Below are 24,393 nucleotides of genomic sequence, written 5' to 3'. Positions count from 1 at the left end.
AGTACCTGAACTTATGAGTTGGTAGTACAGTTTTGTCCTCCTTGTACATCTGCACTATAGTCACTTTGGATTAATGTCTGCTAAATGGAAATGCAGTACTTGATGTACTTACAATATCTGATCAGTGCACATAATATTTAGAATATATGATTTAATTTTTCTAGAAACACAATCTTCATATTGTTCCCTCTGCATTCTACATTTGCGAAGTGGTAGAAGTTTTGTATCAAACTGTTTCCTTCGCTTCCCATCAGACAGGTCCAAAATTATCTTTGTCTGTTCACAGGATGTTGATCCTGAACTCTACAGCCTCTTTGACAAGCTAATCTGGTTTCTCTGGTTTTAAGACTCAGTGGTTTCCATCTTGGCCTAAAGTTTGTAGTGTCCCCTTTGTCCTGACATGCAGTTTGAGCTATGGGACCTTAGATACACAGTTTACAAGTTGTAGACAGATCAGTAAAAATTAAGAACAGCAAGCACCTGAGATTTCACTTTGGATGGGAAAAGGCCTTTACAGCACAGCTCTACACACTCACTGAAGTGACTGTATATGGACTTTTGTTTTTGTAAACCTACACAAGTAAATGAAAGGACACAACAAAATTAAAATATATGACTTTATTGACCAGCATTTCTTAAATTACTTGCCAACGTTTACATTCCACTTCACAACAATGCATTCATACACATTAAATCCCTGAAAGTAGGAGCTCAACACTCAGAAAAATACATTCTAGGAACAATCTGAAAAATCTAAATTACAGTGGCATGAGCAGCTTCTCTTCAGTGGTTCTGTGTGCAAACACACACACACACACACGGTGTCAGGCTGTTAAAAAAACAGCTGCAGCAGCTTAAAACAGAGTATGTGCTGAAACGTCTTAACATGATAAAGGACAAAACTTTCACCTGTGCACCACCTCTACTGGGGGAAACTCTTTAAATCTTCTAGTTGAGCTTTTTAAAAAGAATAAAATCAACATGAATTGCACATTTTCTTCCCAACTGGCCCAAGTGGATGCTGGTGTGGAAACTGGGAGGTTTGCTGTGGAGCTGTAAGGGATTGTGTAACAGATACTGGAGATAAACTGTTTACCAATCAACTGAACTGAGCTCCTGTCAAACATTAACCTCCACCTCAGGGTGAGGCAGTGTGGTGTGTGTGTGTGTGTGTGTGTGTGTGTGTGTGTGTGTGTGTGTGTGTGTGTGTGTGTGTAATCAATGTTGAGCTCTTAGTTGAGTGACAGGAAAATCAACTGCAAAAGATCTGATAATCAAGGAAAGGCCCAATATTTCCTGCCAGGCCTGCTTTCTATCACATTAACTTGAGTTTTGGGCTTTTAGGGTGGTTCTGGAATTCTTACACTCCGTGAATATTCAGCAGCAGATCCATTGTTCATGAAACGGTTCGCTTTGCATCCCTCAATATCCCAACTTTAATTTTCCAGTGACGTTCGATGATTAACAACGATTTCAGGGATTTTCTTCTTCTCTAGCTTTTTTCTTCAACACCCTGCAGTGGTTTCCATCAACCCCTTAGAGAACACAAAGCTGGACACTGCAGCTCTACTTTGATACCCTGAATCCTAGAATGTGTGTTTTAAAGACCGAAAAGAAATTGAGAAAGTGGCAGGAGTTTCTGTCCAAGTCAGTCTTAAAAACTGAAAGACTGATGTCAGTGGACATGATCCTGTTTCCCATTTAACAGAAGAAGTGTTGTAGGAGGATCACTGCTGGGAGACAGGACTGACAAGAATAACCAGAATTGATACATTGACAAAAGGTGGTGCATTATTGGATAGTGTTGAACAATTTGAAAATGAAATGATAAGGGCACTTGGATTAAGGGGAGCCCCCCCCCCCCCCCACCTGCACTAAAACACTATTTTTTAATAAATTTGATCAGATGCATCTGCATAAAACATAATTAGCTAAAAACTGCAGGTGTGTGACTGTGCAACAGGTTTCTTCTATCATAACCACCCTGAGATAAACGCCACGTTCAGTAGTAAGGGCCGATGTTCTCGTAGCCGGCGTAGCTCGGCCAATCGGGGAAGAGGCCGTGTGAACAGGTGGGGCTGCCGTATCGGTCAAAATGAATCCCACTGTGAAAGGAGTCTGTTCGGTGGCTGCCGGCGTCCTGATAGCTGCTCTTCATCGAAGACCAAACAATGCTGTAGTTGTTGCCCTGGTTACTGTCCCAGTACTCGCATCCACCCACCTTGTAGCAGACGGCGAACTCGATGCGCTCATGAGGCTGCAGCTGCTCCGGAAGAGAAAACTGGAAGGAGAAGGTGTCACTGTACGAGCTGGGATAAGTGTCCTTTATGTAGACGCAGTCTACATCGGTGTGGCTCCTCCAGGTGTCAAAGGTCACTCGCAGCTTCACAGACTTCTCAAAGGACAGGTTTTTGACTTTAACGGTCCCTGCTAACGACTTCTCCTTCAACACACAGTGCTCCAGGCAGACGTAGTTCCTCTCCAGGCTCTGACGGAAGTGCAGGTAGTCTGAGGAGGGCTGAGTGAAGTCCAGCACCAGTTTGTCCTCCTCGGCCGTCAGACACAGAGCAGAGCTCCGATTCTGCAGGATGTTCACAGGGACTTCGATGGGATCGCTGAACTGGGAGAAGAGCTTCACGTAGGTTAAAGACAGCCCTTTGTGGTCAGCAAACGTCACCTGCTTTTTGGCCTTCGTCGTGTTTTTGGATCGGCCGTCTTCAGGCTCGGCCTGGCTGACACAGTGCGAGTGCTGAAACCTCAAGCAGGAGTTTAGGGCAGGTTTGCATGTTTTGGGAGTCGTCCTGAAGACAAACTCCTCTTTGGACAGATACAGAGGTAAAGCCATGTCGATCGGCATGGTGGGTTTGTGAGGGAACACGCAGACACACAGGGACACTAGAAGAAACGCAGAGGACATGACTGTTAGTGAGTTTGAACAAATGATACCAACAACTGTAGCTACAGCATTTTGTTTGGCACCGTTTATGACCTAAGAAAGTTTCCCACAAACACACCTGAAGTACTAAATATGTCTAGTTATTACCTCTGTGCAGACTCAAACAGACACCGTTTGTGCATCAGAGCCACCACATCAATAAGCCGGGCTGTTGCTCTGGGCCACATGTTCCTTCATCACCATGAACACGTCTTCCAGCAGCCACAAATACTCACTGGAGACAAAATGTCTCTGAAAATGCACCGTTTCCTTTTTTTTAATATAAAACTACAGTCAGCAGCTGTTTTAGGAAGTTCTATTTTACCTCTCCTCAACAAACAAACAGGGATCAGATGGGTTCCCCCACCCCCACATCCAGCAAACCATCCTGAGACATGACTGTCCTCCAAGTGCACGAGGTCCATACAAACGGAAACTATCACGAGGTGATAAAGAAACTTGAATCAAAAAGGAGAAAATTGTTAAGCAGCACTGAAACCAAAAACTATTCCAAGTTTGCTTTGACGTGAAGCAGCCCACTGTGCATCGGTTTCTCCACGTTGGCCCTGGCTGACTTTACATTGTTCTGACAAATATAAAATTCCTATTTAATGGTCTGGGTTGGTTTTACATTGATTAAATTCATAAGCTATGTTCCACTGCTGCTCAATGTGCTTGCAATATCACGACTGTCCACTGGCACAAGTTGGCTGGAGAGCTGAGCTCTCATAATACATCAATGGAAAGTAGTTACGTCACAGTTTAAAAAGGACCTTTGTAGCACAACTCAGAGCAACTCATCCATCCATCGTGTTTAAACTGAAAATAACATTCATCCGCATGTTGCAAATACCATTTCCCCAAGCAAAACATTCTGCAGCGCAGCCCAAACTTAAACCCTCATAAAATGTAACCACTGATAAACGGAACTTTTAGCCCAGATGCCACATGCTTACTGAGAAAAGATGCAACTGCAGAGATTAATCTCTAATATCCTAAATGACATTTTCTTGAGGAAAAAGATTTTGTTCTCCAAAGCAGCAACTCGGAGTCCATGAACACAAGTCGCATTATGTTGGTTTGGTGATATGCACAAGAAATAAAAAGCATAACATTTTGTCATATTAGTTAATATTAGTAACCACCACAATTTAATTCAAGTATTATTCACTTCAAGACACTGAAAAAACTTACTGGGAAAATCTACACTGAACTTTTCCTTTTATTCTGTTGGGCTGGTGAAACAAATTCAATTCACATTTACACCATTTGCTGGTTCCAATCACAAAACATACAAGTAAGATCTTATTTCAGTTTCCAAACAACGGATTAAGAAGCTGTTCCCCCCTGAATTAACTCTTCTGATGTGGAAGCTGTTGTGTTTTCCACATATCAGCACATGATTCTTTCCAAATCATGGGAAAACTTAAAGAGGTGGCACAGCCCTACATTAGATTTATGCTTAAAAGCAATTTTATTAAGGAAGCCGAGACCTACACACCAAATACTAATAATAAATTTATATTATATGTAGATGTTTACTGTAGTTTTTTTTTTTTTTATTATTCTAATACTCCATATTCTGTATTTGCTATCATAACAGAATAGCATTTATTAGTACTGTGGAGTTGATTTCCATGTGGTTAGTTGGAGCTGGTTGTTGTATTTTTGTTCTGCAGATCTGCAAGTTGTTTTTAAATTTGGTTGCCTTTTTTTTAAAACACTATTTTTAGCAATCGATTTTAGGTGAGTAAAATAAAATCGGTGATTAATCGACGATAAAAAAAAAAAAACGAATCCTCCTTCCGTGATGCCAAATATCGCGGGAATGTAGTGATACACATTTCTGACATTACTTTAGATCAAACCTTCACTTTGATGTCACATGACAAGTGACTGATGACTGATGAAGAAAGGCAGCTGCATCCTGACCCCTCACTCACTTTTTTTTGTTAAAACCTCATCTACTAAATCCACCGTCATTCAGTCCTGATATTACCCCCCAATATCTTTGCAGCCTTTGAATCCGTCCACCACAAAGACCAAGTCCGGACCTTGTGAGGAGACCACCTGAAAGAGCGCCGCCCCAACCCCCTTACTCTGGGGGGTTTTAACGACTCAGCAGCTGGTGTCCTCCCGGGTCCTGCTCCCCTTTAACTGCCCACTTGCTGCTCCGACGTTACGCCGCAGTTTTCCGTGAACTTATCGAGGCATCAAACGCACGGTGAAATAAAAAGTGGAGCGGCGTCGGTCGCGAGTCAGGACCAAAAGGAATTAAAAGGCATGTTTGTCCTTAATCAGAGACACGTCGAAGCCGCTTTGTCTCCCTCCACCTTCCCGATTTACCGGCGTTAATCCAGCTGGACATTAGCGTGCGCACGTTACCTGGAGGAGCCGCTGACGACCATGTGACGTTCTCCGCTTCAACTGCAAACCATCACCGCTGGTTGTGACGTGTCCGCTCGTGGCTCTCGAACACCTGCAGCCGCGCTCTACTCGCGAGCTCCTCTCTGTTCACACTATCTCGTCGCGTGGCTTCAAAACCCACATCGGGTTCACGTGAACAGCGGCGCACAGCCAATCAGAGCGAATTCAGACGGAATGATCGCCGGCTCGTCAGCAGCCGGAGCATCACCTCGGCCGAGGGGGGCGGGGGCCTTTGGTTGGGGGAGACACCTTTCACCGGCCCGCGGTGTCCTTATGGAGCCTGAAAGTCTCCGAAGCTTTTCTGATTATTTTTACCTACAGTCCCGCTTAATTTGTCTTTTGTCTCACATCTTCACTGAGCAGGACGCCTAATCATTAAGTTAACTAATTACTGTCATCAGATCATTTGGCTAATTGTGTCTCTAAAAGTTTTAATTTAGTAAAATGTTTAACATAAGTTTGACTTAATTAATACCACGTGGTCGAAGTTCCTCATGACTTAAGGCTGAAGGGCGACTAATCTTTAAAAAGAATTGTTGATCTCATTACAGAGGTTTTTGTCACTTTATGTCAAACTGTGATGTTCGAAACTAACATGGGTTAAATTGTGATTGTACTTTTAGGCTATAATTTAATTAATATATAGTATTTGCTAACTGTTTTTTAATAAATTATAGCAAACACGTAAGTTAAAGTAAATTAAAAGTATGTCATATATGCAGTGCCACGTTTAATCTAAATCTATTCTGATCCCCTTAGGTTTCTAGTTTTTATTCCTTATAGCTCCTGCTGTACTGTGTGAAGTGCTCGTCCTGCTTGAATTGTCCCTAAGGGACAGATAACGTTTTTTTGTATTGAATTGAATCGAAAATGAAGTCATCAACTCATCAAGTTTGACTTACTAACATTTGAAATTAGGTCACATTTCATTTGACCCCTCATTTTATATTTTCACTCTACACAAGTTGCAGTCTGAAGCATTTGCAGCAGAAACTATTATTATTTGAAAACAATTATTGGACACATTTCAGCACAGATAACAATCTACATTTGCACATATTTAGAATTGTAGTGTTAAGTGAATAATTTTAGCTGCTGGAATCTGCCTGTGTGACCTCTCCGCTCTCAGATTACAAATTCACTCACAGCCCTGCTGCAAACACTGCAGTGAAAGGCACAGATAGGGTAATGCATCCAAGAACAAAAGAGGTGGTGGTAAACTGGGTTTGCAGCACCAAACTCGTCACCGTCGCTTTGTTTTGCTAATTTACGTGACTGCCACTCATTCTGTGAGAGGCTTGTTACAATCAGTCCTGGGGCACATTGGCCTCCTTAGAGCTGTATGCAGGGGAGTGATGTTACAGTTTTAACCAATCTACGCAAAGATGCAATCATTCGCACGTTTTTTGTTTCAGATTTCAGACTAATGCATTTTATTTGCTTTTTAAAAAAAAACGATACCAATTTTCATTGCAACCTGTGTTGCTGTAGGAGAAGCTGCTGGTGTGTTCTTCTATTGTCCCATGTGTTCTCAAACCAAGTGTCCTCTTGGCTGGTTTTCTGTTTTCACCACCATTTTGAATTATTCTGTGACCTTGGCCAATGGCTCAATAGCCCACAATACCCCTGAATCTCAGCTGCTGTTGCCAGTCAGAGGCTCATATCATCAGAAATTCACATGTCAGTGGTTGTATATCTGAGCATTACACGCTGCTGTGGAAACTGAATGTATCCGCATTTAACCCCCAATCCAAAAAAACTCTTAAATGTAAATGTAGGTTGTTTTCTGAACGGTGACGTTTTAAGCTGTGTGAAGCTCTGTGTTTAGGTGTTTGGACCCAAGGCTTTTTGTACTTTTGACTCATAACAAATAAAACATTAAAAAAAAAAACAGTTTGATTTTGATCCAAGACTGGAAGTGGGAAAACTCATGTGTCTCCAACACTATCTGCTGGGAAGGTAAATGGGATCAGAACCAGAGGTGCCGAAAATATCACCTCATACTTCACAGCTGTGCTTTTGCAAACAAACAGGCTTGAAAGGTGTAAGAGTTAAAAAGGGTCACATTTATTTAGGTGTGGGATGATGCGTCGATGTAATACGTCGATTTTCTGTAATGTATGTTGAGCAGGGCTCAGTCCATCTGCTTCAAGGTTTGACATGTGTCTTCTGTCCACCTCAGTTAGAACTCGCAGTTATTTGAGATACTTTTCTGAAGCAGTCCAGCCTTTCTCCTCTGACCTCTGGCATCAACCGAGAACTGCTGCTCACTGGATACTTTCTCTTTTTCAGACGGTTCTCTGTGAACCCTAGAGATGGTTGTGTGTGAAAATCCCCCTGAATCCACAGTTTCTGAAATACTGTGTCCAGCACCAACCACCGAGCCACATTCAGAGTCATGAAATTTTGATTAAATTTTTGAGCAGTTGAACAGCACCTAGTTTCATGCAGCCTGTAAAGAGACATTAAAAACTATACTGACATCAAAAACAAAGTCATCAAATCATATGTGAAATTACTATATGAGTAATTACTATATGAGTCTTTATATAGTGTTTGTTAAAATAATGCTTAATTAGTTCATCACAGTTCAAATATGAATTTCTTGTAGATTTCTATCATTTTAATATTAGAATAGTTGTCACACTTAAAGTCTACAACTGTCTCTTTGACTTTTCTGTCCATTTGTCCTTCAAGGTTTCAAGCCTGCTTTACTTTCTGTCCACTAGTAAGTTTTATTTCAACCTGTGTTTATGTGTCTTTTCGTTGCTTGTTTCTTGCTTTATGTGACACTAAGCTTTAAATGTGTGATGCTCAAAGAATGTCGGATCATTTTATTTTACACATTTCTATCGGTCTGTCCAATGGTTGGGAAGATGCATCGACATAAATCGTGTCTACATCTTTTTACATACGATTTCCGTCAAATTAGACAGTTTACGTAAACTTATTGGCTTTCGTAAACTTACATAAATTCACTAGTCGCACTGAAGAAAACTCGACCACACAGATCACACAAAATGATGCTCCGCCAGCTCTGCTCATTGTTTGAGTTACTTGAATGGAGCTAGTCTGTAAAACAGATCACCAGTTAAGACTGGCCCAGTTTTTGTTTGGGTGAATAAAGTCGTGCAGTGCAGACTTGGTGATATTTGTTAGTTTAAAGAGAAGATGATTTAATAACATATGATGAATTCAAATTAAAAAATGTTGTAAATGAATTGTTATATTAATTGAAAAATAAAAAAGAGCCTAATAGGAAAATAATCTATAGATTAATCGTCAACCAAATACTCATTAGGTGCAGCCCTACATTTATTACAGCTGGAGTGAACCAAACTATTGACTCACATCCAATTTCTACTCTGCAGTGTGAACAAACCAAATTTCTCCACAGCAGATCTGGTGTGGTTTCATACGTGGTCCTAAATCTGCTTCATATCCGATTTGTGCCTTTGTGACCACTGTCAGAACACGGAGCATGTATCGCCTGTCATCATCATTCAGTGTCGGCTCCTCACAGCCGGTAAAAATAAACATGGAGGAGAGGGGGAGGGGGGGGGGGTCAAAGCAGACACCAGGATGTTTCAGGCTTGCGTCTGACTGAGTGAAAGTGGCAGGAACGTTTTTTTAACTCAACAGCTTCTCAAGGAACTGATGTTATAGTTTATCCTGTTCACAATTGGCTCATATTTCAGTTATATTTGAGCATGGTTTTGGTTTTGGAGGTTTGGAGCTCGGTGATGTTCACACTGGAACTGGATACATGAGGCAACTCAAAAACATCAGAGCTGATTAAAACCTCTACACTTAGAGGAAAATAACTAACATGCTGAAAAACCTTAAATTTTAATTTGTCATGCTAGAAAAATGATACTTAAAAATCTACTTCCATGTGTAATTGTCTAAAATGATGAACCCTGGTGTGGAAAACTGAATGCTATGTTGTCCACAAAGAGATCGGTAATAACCTAACAAGACTCAAAAGCAGTCATGGTCTCACATTGGTGATAGTGATATTTAGTGTGGGGTTTAGTGCTTGTTATTGGAGAAAAAGCTGAAATGGGTTTAATCAATAGCTGCAGTTGCTTGTGTCCTACAGTGTCAGAGACTCTGAAGGATTATTCCGAAACCTGTTCCTCCCCCAAAGATCCACAAAGAGCTAATGAAATCAGCTGACAGCATGGAAATATACTGGAGTTTACTGTATAAACTGTGGCATTTCACTTCAGCACAAGTGTAAACTGTACAACAGGTTCATGGTAAATATACCGATTGATCATTTTGTTGATTAAAAGAAACTAAATTACTGCAATATTTTAAATTAATGAAGGGTTCTGATGACCAAATCATTTAGATCATCCTAATGAAAATCCAATATTCTCCTGGGTCCATCTTCATAATGTGAGGATTTTCTGACTTTGGCGATGTGATATTGGAAATTAAACCAAACGAATTAATCCAGAAAACTGGTAAATTAATTGATAAAAATGAGATTTTCTTTATACCTTTTTTGATTATACATCCGCAATGTTTACACCTTTTGTATTAGTTTCACAAAAACTCCAAATGTTTTCTTCTGCTCAAGTGTAAGTAATTACTAATTTTCTGAACTAATGCTTCATATGTTCCGGGTGACGATTATGTGTCATCTTAATCATTTTAATAAAATATCCAATTATCAATGTCATTTACCTCCCAAATCAGAAATATTACCAGAGATCTGATCTCTTTGTTTTTTTACTCAGACCCTGAATGAGGTGCAAGCAAATAATTAAGATTCAGATGACTCAACACTTTTGTTATAAAAACACTGCTACAGTATAATGAAAGATGCTTGTGTCAGCTTTCACTTCTGTTCCCTTCTCTTTGCTTAATGTGCTCTGTGCATCTGTACCCTCATTAACCAGGTTGAAAAACTGCTGCTTCACATTTTTTAGAACGTGGTCGAATCAAGTCTGTGCTATAAAAACAGCCATAAATAAAGACCTATAACACAGACGGTCACTGCATTTTGCAGCATGATACCAAATTATGCAACTGCATCAGTGCAAAAAAGAGTTTATTTTGGCCTCCATTGACCCTGCAAAGAAATATAGAACAAAGTTAGGAAATAAACTGCTGGGTTTTGGCAGAGAGACCATGTAAATATTTGCACAGGGACAAAACTACTAACGATGGAGTTCAAGAGGAGAAAGAGCAGTTTTATGGTGAGGTCTCTTAATGCACCACTGTGTGTGGGCCTGTGACTTGAAAATAGCCTCTTTCCTCATCCGACTGACTGAAACTAGCAGCAGGAGTCAAATATTAATCGCAGGTCGATCAAAGCGGGACAATCATATTTTGCAGAGCCGGGCACTCGTGAACATTCTGAAATAGAAGACATTGACTGGTGGTGTGATAATATTTAAAAAATGAATAAAGTATGACCTTCTGAGCACCTTCTAGTAGAAGCTGAAATACTCACTAAAATACAAAAACTGTGAAAGTCATAATTGCAAGCTAATAGTGATTACTATGTTCACATTTTTATTTTTGGATAAATGTTAAAAAACAGTGGTAGCTGAAACAGTTAAGTTAAAAAAGATAAGAAGTTTTAATTGCTACATCCTGTTTATAAGATTAACCCTGGTATAACAAATGGCATCTGGTGATAATCATCTATTGTCTCCTAACTGCTCCCCATCCCCCTGTTTTAACCCCTTTGTCATTGTGAACTGTTTCTGATCCTGAATGCATCACCCATTGATCACAGCTGTCTCTGCATAATGTCTGATCACTACCAATTGATCCACAACAAATGTCCTGCCCTTGTCCTGGTTTGGCACAGCACAGCCCCTACTCTCTGTGACTGCAAACTCACTATATACTGATACACTGCCACATTAATCATCACACACCATGTCCATGGTTTCATGATCACAGTGCAGAACAATCTCTGAGAAGGTGATATAGTGGTGTGATATGTAGCTTATGTGTGTATTGTGTATTTAATAGAAAGTTTACTTAGCAAACTATTTACAGAAGCAAACAATACCACATGTTTTTCCATCTGTAAATCTTGCTCTTATGTAGAAGGGTCGGGCCTTTCTGTGTCTGTTCCCAGGACATGAGCCACAAATGTCCACAAAAAATCACCACGACTTGATGTAAAAGAAACACAAAACAATTATAAATAACACGTGGCTTTTAGAAACTTTGTGTCTCTCTCACTCATATATCTATGCAGGGGTATGGAGCGTTTCACATAATTATGCTCATAATGTCATTATGTTTGTAAGGGGTTTAAACAATAAATTGACAGGTTTTTATGTTTAGCAACAATTGATAATTAGAATGTAACTGACGCGCAATGCAGATGTGTGTAATAGACTGAACTGTTATTTTTCCATGATAACTTCATCCAGCAGAGGGCAGCATCGAAATTTAAAGAGCTGGACAAGGAAATGATGCTGCGCATGCGCTTTCGCCGAGCCCCGGTTTACCTGCCTCTGACGTCACCGGCCGCTCTTGTGGGGTACTCCCGGTAGCAGGATGTGACAGATGCCAATCGGTCAACCAACCAGGAAACCGAAATTCGCTGGTAACCGCTGCAGGGTATAACCATACAGCAGACTAGAGACGCCACTGAACGTCTCACATTCTCTGACAGGAGCGAAAACAGATAAACTACGGTAAGAGGCCGCACGTCAGCGATTTGCTGCTGTGCTGCTAACCAGCGTTAGCGCTAGCGTTAGCTAGCAGCGGTGATGTTGGCTGACGGTGGTTGTCAGGGCGGAGAAGCTGCTGTTCCTTGGATTTACGCTCTGAAACAAACAAACGGGACTTTTCAACCGATAACCTTTAATTTACACACTAATGTACAGCTGTCCGACTGACTGTCAGATCGACTTCTATGGCTACGTGTAACAACACAGTGGGAGTCTGTATTTATTCTGACCATGATTGAATTATTGTAGATTAGGGTTACAACTCATTTATTTTCTGGATTAATTCATTAGTCATGTGGTCTTTAAAATACCAGTTTCCCAGAGGCCAGTGTCACATGTTCAGTTGTACGGTTCACTAATAGGCCAAACAAACATATGTCTTACATAGAAATCTAGAGGATCTTCCGGAGCTTTCAGTTACTGAAACAAGAATATTTTGACATTTAAAAACAAAGAATGACTCAACATAAAGGAGTTTCCCTTAAATTGATTAATTAAAGCAGATCTATTATAGGTCATATTTGACTAGACTAGATTAGATCCGTATTGCGTTTAAAGAAAGTCTATAGCAGTATCCTGGAAGTCAGATTACCTGTAATGACCAGGAATCGAATTAGATATTTAGTCAGGGGTTCATTAATTAATTAATTAGCTATTTGAATTGTACATGAATTGTTTACCTGGAATTTTAAAGAGAAAATACTCCACTTGATACTTTCATTTTAATTTAGATGGTTGAAACATTCTCATTTAATTCACTTTTTTTTATAAAGACCAGAGTTTTGAATGAAGGCCACAAATAAATAAATGAACGGAGATAAACACATCTCTTTGCATTTTGGGAATCATGATTATTTTGTACTAGGTTTTAACTAAATATGATTCCTTTTGTTAGGTTATACATGAAAGACCAAACAGTTTATTGATTAGAAAAAGAAATCCACCGGTTAGCAGATAATACAAAAAACCTTGGTTTCTTTGCATATTAAGCATATTTCTACTTAAAACAAATAGTCAAAAGTGTAACATATTGAAGCTTTAAACATTATGGTTTGAGTAAGGATTTTTACTGTAGGATCATATAGTAAAATGAGTTATCAGAATTAGGGTTTGCAGCTGTTATTTCAGTGTATTAGATGCATATTTAATCAACGTCTCTGTAATTATTTTCCAACAGTCGAAAGGGGACCAAGAAAAACGTAATGAGGATCCCTAATGATGACAGATAAGATTTGAATTTTCCTGTAGTCGTACCCCCTCCCCTCTGGGTGAATAAGACAGCAAACCCTATCAAGGTTTACTGGGCAGTAAGTTTCTGTTGGAGAGTCGTCCCCTGTCTGGAGTGATCCTGTGAGCTAGACCTTGTCATTATTATGTTATACAGCGGCAGTGATCTGTGGTTGTTTTTACACTTCATTACCAATGCAGCCCGTAGCCCTGGAGTCACACGGTAGGCTGTAAGATGTTGGTTTCCAATGTGTGTGTAATGTGATAGGCCAAGGGTCCCACATGTTTTGTTGATTGAGAATTTCTTTTCCTGTACATTAGAACTAGGTTGATCAAATCAGCTGGGCCTTTACACTAGTGGCTTATCACTGACCTGTTGTTGTCTGAGTACATGTTGGCTGATAAGGCACAAGGGTCTTTGCATCTCAAAAATAGAGCTCAAACACAGATACTGTGAAAGACTGAACCTCATTAAACAAAAAACAGATGTATTATGAAATAACAAGGATTGTAGACTGGTGTTGTAGTTTAGAAATGTTTGGGACATAATGGTGTAACAGGAGTCTTCTGGGCCAACCGGACATCCTGTCCGCAGTTAAAAGATAAGTCCAGAGAGTTTCAAAAGCGAGCTCTTAAGAGCCAGTATGAACACGATGGTTGATTACAGAAAGCAAAAAAAACATTTCAGAGTACACATTTGGGTAGTGCTCTAACGTGGGTGTCTCTCATTTCAAATTTACAGAAGGAGGAAGCACTGACTGTGGGCCATTTTTGCAGTTTTGTGTGGAGCTGCTGAGAGCAGTGCAGCAGGATGAGTGGTGCCGCTCTGGGAATCGAGATTGTACTGGTGTTTTTCTTGGCGCTGTTCCTGCTGCACCGATATGGAGATTTCAAGAAGCAGCAGCGTATGGTGCTGTTTGGCACGCTGCTGGCCTGGTACCTGTGCTTCCTCATCGTCTTCATCTTACCCCTGGATGTCAGCACGGTCAGTATTGGGTGGAGGCAGACATCCATCCTGCAAACTCAAAACGTCTGCACAAAATCCTGAATTGTGTTTATGAACGAGTCTTTATCTTGTCCATGCAGACCATCTACAATCAGTGCACCAAGGATCATGAGAAACAGGCTCCTTTTCCCACCAGCAGCCCGTTACCGTCCAATCACACAACAGCAAACACATCTGTCACTCGCACTAAAAGGTCTGTCTGCTCTGCTAAAGACTTCTCATAGATTATTTTAAATGTGTTTAATATTCATGACAACACTGGTGACAACTGAGGGAGATCTACAGTAACTAGAATTTTAGGTAAAGTTTTTTTTTTTTATCTCCATATTCCTCTGTAGACACTACAGTCCACGACCAGGATCTCACCCCAAATCTGCTCATTGTCATTTGCTTATTTTTTGCTTTTTGCTTTTTTGAGGAATAGTCGCTCCATTTATAAAATGCCGGTCACTGCCATGTTTGTTTTGGCAGAAGAACACGCGATAATTCCTGTTTTCATGGAATTTGCAGGTTTGTCTACCTCAAAATTTCCATTAGTCAGTTGTGTTCTCTTTCAAGTCTCTCAGAGACTGGAAATCTGTGACAGTGGGTGGAAACAGTGTTCGTCTCAGTTGGTCGTTAGGTGTGTCCCCACTGCTATTTGGACCAGCGTTGCTGTGCATTAAATTGATGTGATTTTACTTTTCAGCAGGTCACATTAGAAGCACAGCAGTTTAGTACTCAAATTAGTTGTCGCTATCGGCAAGTACTGAAATGTAAGTACTTTCACACGTACTTAATCTGGGAAAACATGGTATCAGGGTATGTTTATTAGTGTCGCATAAAAACATACCCCAATATATAAATCACTGACCGTTAGAAGATTACCAACTTTGCTGCATGTTATTTGGCCTCCTTTCATCCAGCCACTTTCTCTGCCTGCAGACGTTTGTCCTGCACATGTGCATTTGTAACGAGATAAAGTCCGTCTACTTCAGGAGGAAAGTGAGGCTTACTTCATGAAGAAAACTGAAAATCGTTTGCTTACTTGCATATAAACAGGCCTCACCTGTGTGGTGTTGCATCACTGTATGTTTACCCAGAGGGTTAAGAAAACGTCCTGAAAGTACCCGTGAATGCAACCTGTGTGTATAGATACTGTCCATTTGTGGGGTTTTTTTGTGTACTTTGTGTTTTTGATGCCTTTATCTTTTTCTGACAGTGCACTAAAGCCATGCTACAAGCCGTGGAGCTACATCCCTCAGGGCATCATGCCTGTGTTCTGGAGAGTGGTGTACTGGACGTCCCAGTGTCTCACATGGTCGGTTTGACTTTATAATCCAAAAATGAGCATGATTTACTACCATAAAGAATCATGCTACAGTTTTTTTTAAAGGTTTTAATGTGCCGTTTCCTCAGGCTGCTGCTGCCCTTCATGCAGTCATACGCTCGGTCCGGAGGCTTCTCCATCACCGGTAAAATTAAAACCGCTCTGATAGAGAACGCCATATATTACGGGACCTACCTGCTCATCTTTGGCTCTCTGCTCATTTACGTGGCTGTTCATCCTGAATGGCACCTTTCCTGGTGAGTTCCATTTTTTGGAGGAAATAAAATCACACCAGCTCAGTTAAACACGCAAAACGGAAATAAAAAATCTATAATAAAATAAAAGCCTAAGATTAAACCACTAAACTCTTAACGTTTAAATGCAACTATCTTTTATGGATGTTTGAATTTCCATATAATTATTACTACCATACTACTACTATAATCTTGTTTGTGGAAAACAGGAGTAATTTTAGAATTAATGCAATAATATAGCAGTCAGAAACGTGGCTAATACTGCTTGTTATTGTTGATAGAACAGTTTATGTTTAACTTATTTTTAGATATTCATTGCAATTGGGATAGAAAAATATTATTTAATGGCATTAGATGTACAAGACAAGAAAGAAAACTGCGTATGACGTCCTGGCACCTGACATTGACATGGAACTGCTGTGTTCAGCTACATTTTTTCTTGTTTGTAAGCAAGTAGAGACAGAAAAGAGGAAGAATGAGAAGGAAGAAGCGACCGAGGGAGGAGGACAGATAACCACAGATAACTGGCTGCATCACCTCTTTTGATAGATTCACTCAGAGAAGTTGAATTTAACTTTCTCAGGAATGTTCATGAGATGTCTTTGGCAAGAAAAATTGAGAAACAAACATAGCACACATATTCAAAATAAGAACATAATAGGAATCATTCATCTGGAGACACACTGCAAGAAAAATATTACAAAACACGAGCTAATTATGCTCCAAATTTCCTCAGAGGAATCATTGTCTTTAATTTCAAGCTGTGCCGCAGCTCTTTCTTTCACGAAATCCTCAAGATCCAATGTCTGTTTTACAGGAGAGACTTGGGAGCCCATAACATACAGAAACATAATCACAAACTAATTCTTTAAAAAGTGTTAATGGTCTGAGTCTAATAATTTACCACAAGGTTTCACCAGTTCAGAGTTGGTATGAGGAAAAACAGCCACTCCTGTTAACTGGTGTCATTCTGATAAGATCTCAGCTTAACTGAGGGTTTTAAATAGAAAGACACAGGTCTATTGATGTCTGTTAGATAACAAGGAAGAACTCTGACCTCCGACAGTTTCTGTCTCGGCTTATTCAACCTGTGTTGAGCTTGTGTTTTAATGCAGCTGAAGTCACCATATAGTTTTCTTTTACATGTCTGTAAAAGAGACATGAGAAACCTCAGAAATCCCACACAAGCAGCAGTTCCACCCAAGCTGTTGATCCCATTATTCCACGAATTGTGACATTCGCTTACAAAATAACCCTGAATTTAAGTAACTGACAACAGTCCAGCTCTGTGATCACAGAAAGAGTTAGAGGCCATTGTTTTGGCAAAGCAGATTTTTGGCGGAAATAGAATTAAAAAAATAGTTTACATTTTACCTGCTCGATATGGAAATATTCAAATGTATGCTTTATTTCAAAAAGAGAGATAAAAAAGACACTGTATTGGTAAAAAAGAAATATTGTCTCAGTCCCTTTGTGAGACAGTTGTATGGTTATGTCCAAACCAGGTATGAGCTGCAGACTATTGGGATCACAGCTGCCAACACCTGGGGTCTGTTCCTGCTGGTTCTGCTGCTTGGTTACGGTCTGGTGGAAATCCCTCGCTCCTACTGGAATGCTTCCCGACACGGACACTTGCTCATCAAGACGTACTTCAAGGCATCTAAACTGATGACGGAGAAGGCGGATGCAGAGGAGAACCTAGAGGATGTCATGGAGGTGCGTATCAGGCAGTGGAAATTCCCGTGGTTTATGAAGTCAGGTCCGTGTTTTTACTGTATAATCTTCTTCTGTAGGAGGTGAGAAAAGTCAGTGAATCTATCAAATATAACCATCCACTGAGGAAATACATTGACACCATTCTGAGAAAAGTAAGTGGAGCAACACTTTACCATTGTCTCTCAGCCTTAAGTGATACATCTGGTTAATCTGAGTTTTTCCCTCAGTGCCCAGTGGATTATCAAGAGAAGATGGGCAGGAACATGGATGACTACGAGGACTTTGATGACAAACAGAACACTTACCCAAGTGAGAAGAGTCTGGTCAAGCTTCATAAGCAGGTGAGATGTTTTATGGCTCATATGTCCAAACTGTTCTTCAGTTTATTGGTAATTCTCAGACAATTCGTGTGTTTTTACAGCAAAGTAAAACATGTTTGCAGCTTATTCGGGTGTGGAAAATGTGGGTCCTGTTGTTGCAGACTGGGAACAGCTCATAATAAACTGCGTGTGTTTCTGCAGGTGATCTATGCCGTTCAGAGACACAATAGGACCCGAGTCCAGTGGCAGATCCTACTGCAGGAGGCCATCCACCTGGAGGACGTGGCCAAGAATGAGACCAGTTCAACACACCAGTTTGTCCACAGCTTCCCTTCGTCTGAGCCGGCTGGCTGGTTCAGCAGATACCTCTACACGCCAACTGTAGGTGGGTCTAAGCACAATGCAAGGATTTCAAAGAATGGTACTTTGATACACAGTAAGATATTCTACTCATACTGTAGTATTCATAATTCTTCATTGTGTTTCATGGAATAAAACACGATGGTCATAAATGCAGCATTAAAGGTTCTATGTGGAGAAATAAGATGACACTCAGCTCTGCCTCACCTGTGTCGTCGGTGTGTGTGTCACTTGCAGAGTGGTACTGGGAGTGTCTCCTGAAGCGCTGGTTTTACCGGCTGCTGTCTGTGGTCCTGACTTTGTTTAGCGTGGCCGTGGTCTGGTCTGAGTGCACCTTCTTCAGCACCCAACCTGTCCTCTCGCTGTTTGCTGTCTTCATCCAGCTGGCTGAGAGAGACTACAACTACCTGTACATTGAGGTGAGACACACACGAAGTAACGAGTGCTCACCAACTAAAGGTGCTGCATGGGAAATAAACATCCACATTCTTTTGTGTGCATGTAAAACCTCTATTACCATCTTTCCCACTGTGCCTGAAAAACTTTCTAGGGGAAACAGGGAAACTAATGCATGATCACGTGATGTCACATTTCTCCACCAGATGGCGTGCTTCATCACAATCTTCTTCCTGTGCACCTGCGTTTACTCCACTGTGTTCCGCATTCGGGTCTTCAACTACTACTACCTGGCCTCCCATCACCAGACTGATGCCTATAGTCTCCAGTTCAGTGGCATGTAAGTGACTGGAACTTAACTCGCAGTTCGTCCATTTCAGAAAAAACGAGCTGGTAATAAAAAATAGAAGAATAAGATCAACCTTTAGTGTCACGGAGCACATATACATATTGCACATATGTATATGTGGTAGATGCAGACAGATCATAAAGCTAGTGATTGAGACCCAGACTAGTGAAGGACAGGTACAGAACACATGCCACAGACTGTTGTGTTTTCTCCTGCAGGTTGTTCTGTCGGCTAACTCCTCCACTGTGTCTCAACTTTCTGGGTTTGATCCACATTGACTCTGCCATCTCCCACAAGCAGAAGGAACAGACCGCATACACCTCTGTAAATCTACTTCAGTATTCTCTCATCAGTCTGTGGCAAACACCAAACAGCATCATGTGTCAGTACCTACCTGTCTGATCTGTCCTTGTGTTTCAGATCATGGGATCAATGCGTGTTCTCTCCTTTATTGCTAATGGCTTCTATATCTACTACCCCATGCTGATTATTATCCTCTGCATCGCCACGTACTTCAGGTGAGCAGTCATAAAATGTTTTATACTGGGAGTTAATATAACATGCAAATGTGGTTTTGTTAAAGAAATGGTAAAAAAAACTCTCTCCTCAGTTTGGGAACACGCTGCCTGAACCTTCTGGGCTTCCAGCAATTTGTGGGTGACAGTGAAATGACCTCTGACCTTATCGACGAGGGAAAGGAGCTGATTCGACGGGGTATCTTTGATAACAGTCACAGTAACAGAGCATAGGACCACGTGGTCTGTCAAATCATGCTGGTCAAACTGCTAATTTCGATTCAACATTCAGTTTTCTTTTTGCAGAGAAACGGAAGCGACAAAGGATTGAAGATGGTGAGAACAGACGGAGGGTGAGTGGCTTGTTTGTTTTAACACATCATGCTGAAATTAACTTATGTATTTATTTGAAAATGGAAAATGTTGATGATATTTTTATGACTTTGTTCATCACTGCTTGATTCAAAACAGGATTTGAAAAAAAGTGAAAAATGTTGCCTAATAACAAGCTTTCCTACAATGACTAACAGTAAGTGATTACATGTGTAATGTGCAGGTTTCTCTGAGTGGTGGACCCACAGTGGATCACCTCATCTCTGCAAGTCCACTGTTTTGTTTTTTACTCTTTACTTTTTTACTCTCAGTTTTGGTTTTGCATCACATTTCCTGTCGGGGTCAGCAGCTCTTTTCAGAGAACAAGAACTAAAAGCCACAGTCCACCACCTGCTCAGCAGCAAACAGCAGATAGAAACAATTAGAGATCAGCTTGTGAACATAGTGGAGCTTTTAGCAGCTGAAGAGCAGATATTTACCTCCGGAGGTGATGAAGACCAAACACAGAGCTGAGGGGGAGAAAATTCCACGAGAAACGGCTCCACATTAATCATCCTGCTGATCTGCTGGACTCTGCAGCTGTGTGTTCATGACGATTTGTTTCCCTGTGCGTTTAGATGAAAGCAGATCAGTTTCACACTAACACGTGTGCACTGTGTGTTTCAGGAATGGAAAGAACGTTATGGAAACCAGAGAGAAGACTACGCTGCAAGGAACAGGACCAGTCATGAGATGAAAGAGACCAGTTACTCAGACACTGTGAACTCCAGCAACAACAGACGTGAGTCAAACAACAAACAATTAAACACTGAAAATCCAGTAGAACAAAGCTAGTTTAAAGGTGCCTGAGCCTCTATCAAGTCTGCTTTGAATCTCTGTAATGTTGAGAAATAGCGTTGAGCAGTTTAGAACAGTGCTATTTACTGCTGACTTGTTTGTTGAACAGAGGCTAAGTATTCTCGCTCTGGGAGTCGAGCAGAGAGAGACTGCATCGAACTGTTGCAGGACGCTGAACCTTTAGACTTCAATGCTGATAATCTGACAGACGACCCTCTGGACACAGACTCTGGCAGGTAAACTGGATATTGCAACTTTAATTTAAAAACTAAAAGACATGACATGTATCTGCTTTTAATCTCTAAATAATTTCCTGTAGCAGGGTTCAGGGTACAGGGTTCGTACTGGTGCTTGAAATCCTTGAAAATGCTTGAATTTTAATGTTGTGTTTTTAAGGACTGAAATGAAAATTTCTGTCTACACATCCAGCTGAATGTACCACATGACCCCCATCTCCCAGCATGCATGTAACTTTCTGCAACTGAAAAGTTAAAGGTAGTAACAAGCCAACGTATGGTTACTGACTAAGATACAATGTGAAAAAAAAAAAAAAAGCTTTTCACATGGTTTAACAATCAGCTGTTTCTTTTCTCAAGCCTTAATTTGGGTTCTCATTCATTTTAGCTTGGTCAAAACATTAGAACCATTTCTTAATAAAATGGACCCCAGTATGAGTCAACCACTAGCTATGACCTCAATAATAATAATAATTTCAGGCAGAGCTGCTGTATTGGATTGTATTAAATTGCATAGGTGGTTATAATATAACGCACAATAGGTGTGTGATGCAACTTTTCTAGTTTGTGTTGTTAATGCTGTTTTGTTTGTCAAATCAAGTTTTGCTTTGATTTGCAAAATGCATAAATCATTTTCAATAATCATCTATTTGTACAAATATGTAATTTACCACAGCTGGAAAGAGCTGAAAAAGCTTAACTTTGCCTTTTTAAAACGCGTATGAACCCCGGTAGCATAAATTTCATTATCTTCAGACTGTTCTGTTCAGTTTTTAGTTCTGTATTTTGCCTTTTGCCTTTCAGACATTCGGGAGGACGATACTTGTCTATGTCGTCGTCTCGGAGTCGGATATTTGATGACGTCTAACAGGGAGGAGACGCCTGTAGGAGCAGCCTAACTGGAACGCACATGAACGTTACTGTCTACACATCCACCTGAATGTACCACACGACCTCCATCTCACGGCACTTTGGCTGTTTCCTCATCTCCCAGCATGCATGGCAACTTGTATCAACAGGTCACGTGTCAGTGAAGCTCAGTCACCTGGACATACTTTCATAAAAACTGCACTACGTTTAATCTGTAGCTCAGCTGCAGGTTGGGGCACTTTTGAAGGAATATTAATGCTGTTAAATTTACATAAACCCTCTCGTATGATTGCAAAGTCCGACAGATCTTAGTCCGGAGTATTTAAAGCAGATTCCGGCTGCTGAATTTACTGGTTGAGCTGCATGTCATGATGGCAGGAGTTGCTGTGTAACTGACTAGACGTAGGAATCTGCAGCAGCTGCATGTCCAACACTCTGTATCACTTTACTGAATGGTTCCATGAAGGTCCCTGGAAGAATATTCTATTTATACTTTTTTGGTTTTGTCTTTAATGTTGATGTTGTGGATTCATTTATCTGTGTCAGATCTGACATGTCTGAACTACTTTACTTTCAGTATTCTATGAAGGTAAGTCTTATTATCCAATATGTGAAATTAATTCACAACTCCAGAGTTTAATTTGGATTAGCTTTTATTTGTACACATGTAAAATCAGAGATATTAGGACTCGTGTGTCTTTAAAGATGTTGTTTTAACGTGAGCGTTGTGGTCCTGAACCATCCAAGACACTTTCTCTACTCTGTGTTAAAAACAAAAAGAGACACTTAAAAAAAAAAAACTGCCAGATGTTTCATTCAACCATCCATGGTTTGAATTTAGTTTCGCTTACAGAAACTTGCAGATGAGAAGTGACCTTTAAAGGACCATACCTGTGTTTTTTTTAATGTGTTTTAGTTCTTTTGGTATAGCTGTAACCTTTTAAGTGGTCGTTAGTCCGAAGCTATGTTTTATAGATTAGGCTGTGTCTTTTTGATTTTCCAATATTAAGGTGATATTAAGTTAAATATTAAGGATTTAACAGTTAAAACAGCCTTAACTGAGTTTATTAGCAGATAATGTAGAAAACCAATAATAGATCCCTGAGGAGCCCCACAAGTAACTGTCAGTGATCATATTCCTCTTTGTTTGACCAGTATGGAAATAGAAATATGTTTGCGAACATATAAAACAGCTACTTTACACACTATAATATGCCACAGTCAGGGGTTTCCAGCATGTTTTGCTGCTGTTGTCAAATGTTTGTGACATCTGGGCTGATTGAAATGACCCCAGTGTTGTCAGTTATCTCAGTGGGATGATCACATCTCTCTCTCCTTCTGAAATAACCCGAGTTTATACACTTTAGCCACAGTTGGTGTGTTTACAGCTTGTTCTATTGCCAAGAGGAAAACAATGAACAGGTTCTGTAGATTTAAAAAGGAACTTAAAATGCCTTAACTTGATCAAAGGAGTTGTCAGATCAGGAAAAACAGCAGCGGTAATACATTTCCATCAAAGCCCATAAATGAATTATTGCAATAGCAACATTTCAACAGTAGTATACAGGAAATCAGTTGTTGCCTGAAATGTAATAAAACAAGGACAAATCTGTGAAAACCTCGTTGTGTTCTTAGAAAATGCCACCGGCCCCGTGAGCCACGTTTGAATAAGAACAGATAAAAACACAGGTGTGGTCATTTGGATATTGTTAGCATTTAGTTTGCTCTGACATGGTGATGAAGACATCCTGCTGGCAGGTTCAGCTGTCAGAAAATAAGTCTCCGTGATGATCAGGAGGAAACTGACCTGAGCACAGTGACTGTTCACCTGATCCTCCTCCGTACATATGTATGATAGAGTTTTGTATTATATGGGTTGTTTAAACTCCCCTCCCTCTGAAAACAGCACCATACATTTTTTTGCAGGGTTTGTCTGATCTGGTGATGAAGTATTGAATTTTTTGTTCTGATCATCCATTGTGGTCCTGATCTTTGCACATTTTGTTTCAGATCCAACAAAGTAGGTATCAGTGATTTAGTGAATTATCATCAATGAGAGAAAAGCTGATGTACGGTTCACTCTGCTGCCAGTGTTGTCAGTCAATAAAAGGCATCAACGTGTTCTAAACACTGTGGTGAACGTGAATGTTTTCTGGTTTTTGTGCTAAATCTTGAAAACAATCATCCTTTTCCTCTGAGCTGCAGGTTATGTTCATTGACACTTTTTTAGTCTGAACAAAAACATTTGTTGTCCGGTTTCTTCAGTGGGCACAAGATGCACATGATGGACACGTGGCTGCAGTTGATGCATGCACCCGCACACCTGAGTCAGTCAGGTAAAAGAGCAGCTTCCATGTAGTCATTGGGAATTTGGTCCAGAAGTGCGGAGTCTGAAGAACTTTACCCCTGATGGAGGACAGCTGTGAATCTCGAGTTAAGTCACGCTGACGTTTCCATGATGCAGGTGGAGCCTCGTTCGTTGTGTTTTGTCTCAAAACTCTTTAAAACTCCGGACACAAGAGCGAAGACTGTAAACCAGAACTTCAGTTTTCAAAAACTGAATTGAAAAAAAAAAAAAAAATTCGCAGCACTC

The 24,393-nt window shown here is 40.4% G+C and overlaps 2 protein-coding genes across 2 annotated transcripts; one reads left to right on the top strand and one right to left on the bottom strand.

Moving 5' to 3' along the window:
* Nucleotides 1–603: 603 nt before the first annotated feature.
* On the bottom strand, nucleotides 604–7,005 carry ppp1r3b (protein phosphatase 1, regulatory subunit 3B). The gene is made up of 2 exons (XM_067483854.1): nucleotides 5,321–7,005; nucleotides 604–2,895 (listed from the first exon to the last, which is right to left on the bottom strand). The coding sequence occupies exon 2, from the start codon at nucleotides 2,855–2,857 to the stop codon at nucleotides 2,003–2,005; it is 855 nt and encodes a 284-aa protein (XP_067339955.1). The 5' UTR covers nucleotides 2,858–2,895; nucleotides 5,321–7,005; the 3' UTR covers nucleotides 604–2,002.
* Nucleotides 7,006–11,849: 4,844 nt separating this feature from the next.
* Nucleotides 11,850–23,928, top strand: lmbrd2b (LMBR1 domain containing 2b). Its single transcript, XM_067484097.1, has 18 exons — nucleotides 11,850–12,036; nucleotides 14,042–14,284; nucleotides 14,386–14,498; nucleotides 15,507–15,605; nucleotides 15,704–15,871; nucleotides 17,374–17,584; nucleotides 17,662–17,736; nucleotides 17,812–17,925; nucleotides 18,106–18,289; nucleotides 18,502–18,683; nucleotides 18,867–19,000; nucleotides 19,228–19,333; nucleotides 19,430–19,527; nucleotides 19,620–19,723; nucleotides 19,831–19,877; nucleotides 20,524–20,638; nucleotides 20,804–20,930; nucleotides 21,735–23,928. The coding sequence occupies exons 2-18, from the start codon at nucleotides 14,111–14,113 to the stop codon at nucleotides 21,796–21,798; spliced, it is 2,115 nt and encodes a 704-aa protein (XP_067340198.1). The 5' UTR covers nucleotides 11,850–12,036; nucleotides 14,042–14,110; the 3' UTR covers nucleotides 21,799–23,928.
* Nucleotides 23,929–24,393: the final 465 nt, after the last annotated feature.

The sequence above is a fragment of the Channa argus genome, chromosome 18, assembly GCF_033026475.1.
Source record: "Channa argus isolate prfri chromosome 18, Channa argus male v1.0, whole genome shotgun sequence".
Classification (NCBI taxonomy): domain Eukaryota; kingdom Metazoa; phylum Chordata; class Actinopteri; order Anabantiformes; family Channidae; genus Channa; species Channa argus.
The sequence above is the reverse complement of the archived record's forward strand: the minus strand, read 5'-3'. Positions and strand labels throughout refer to the sequence as shown.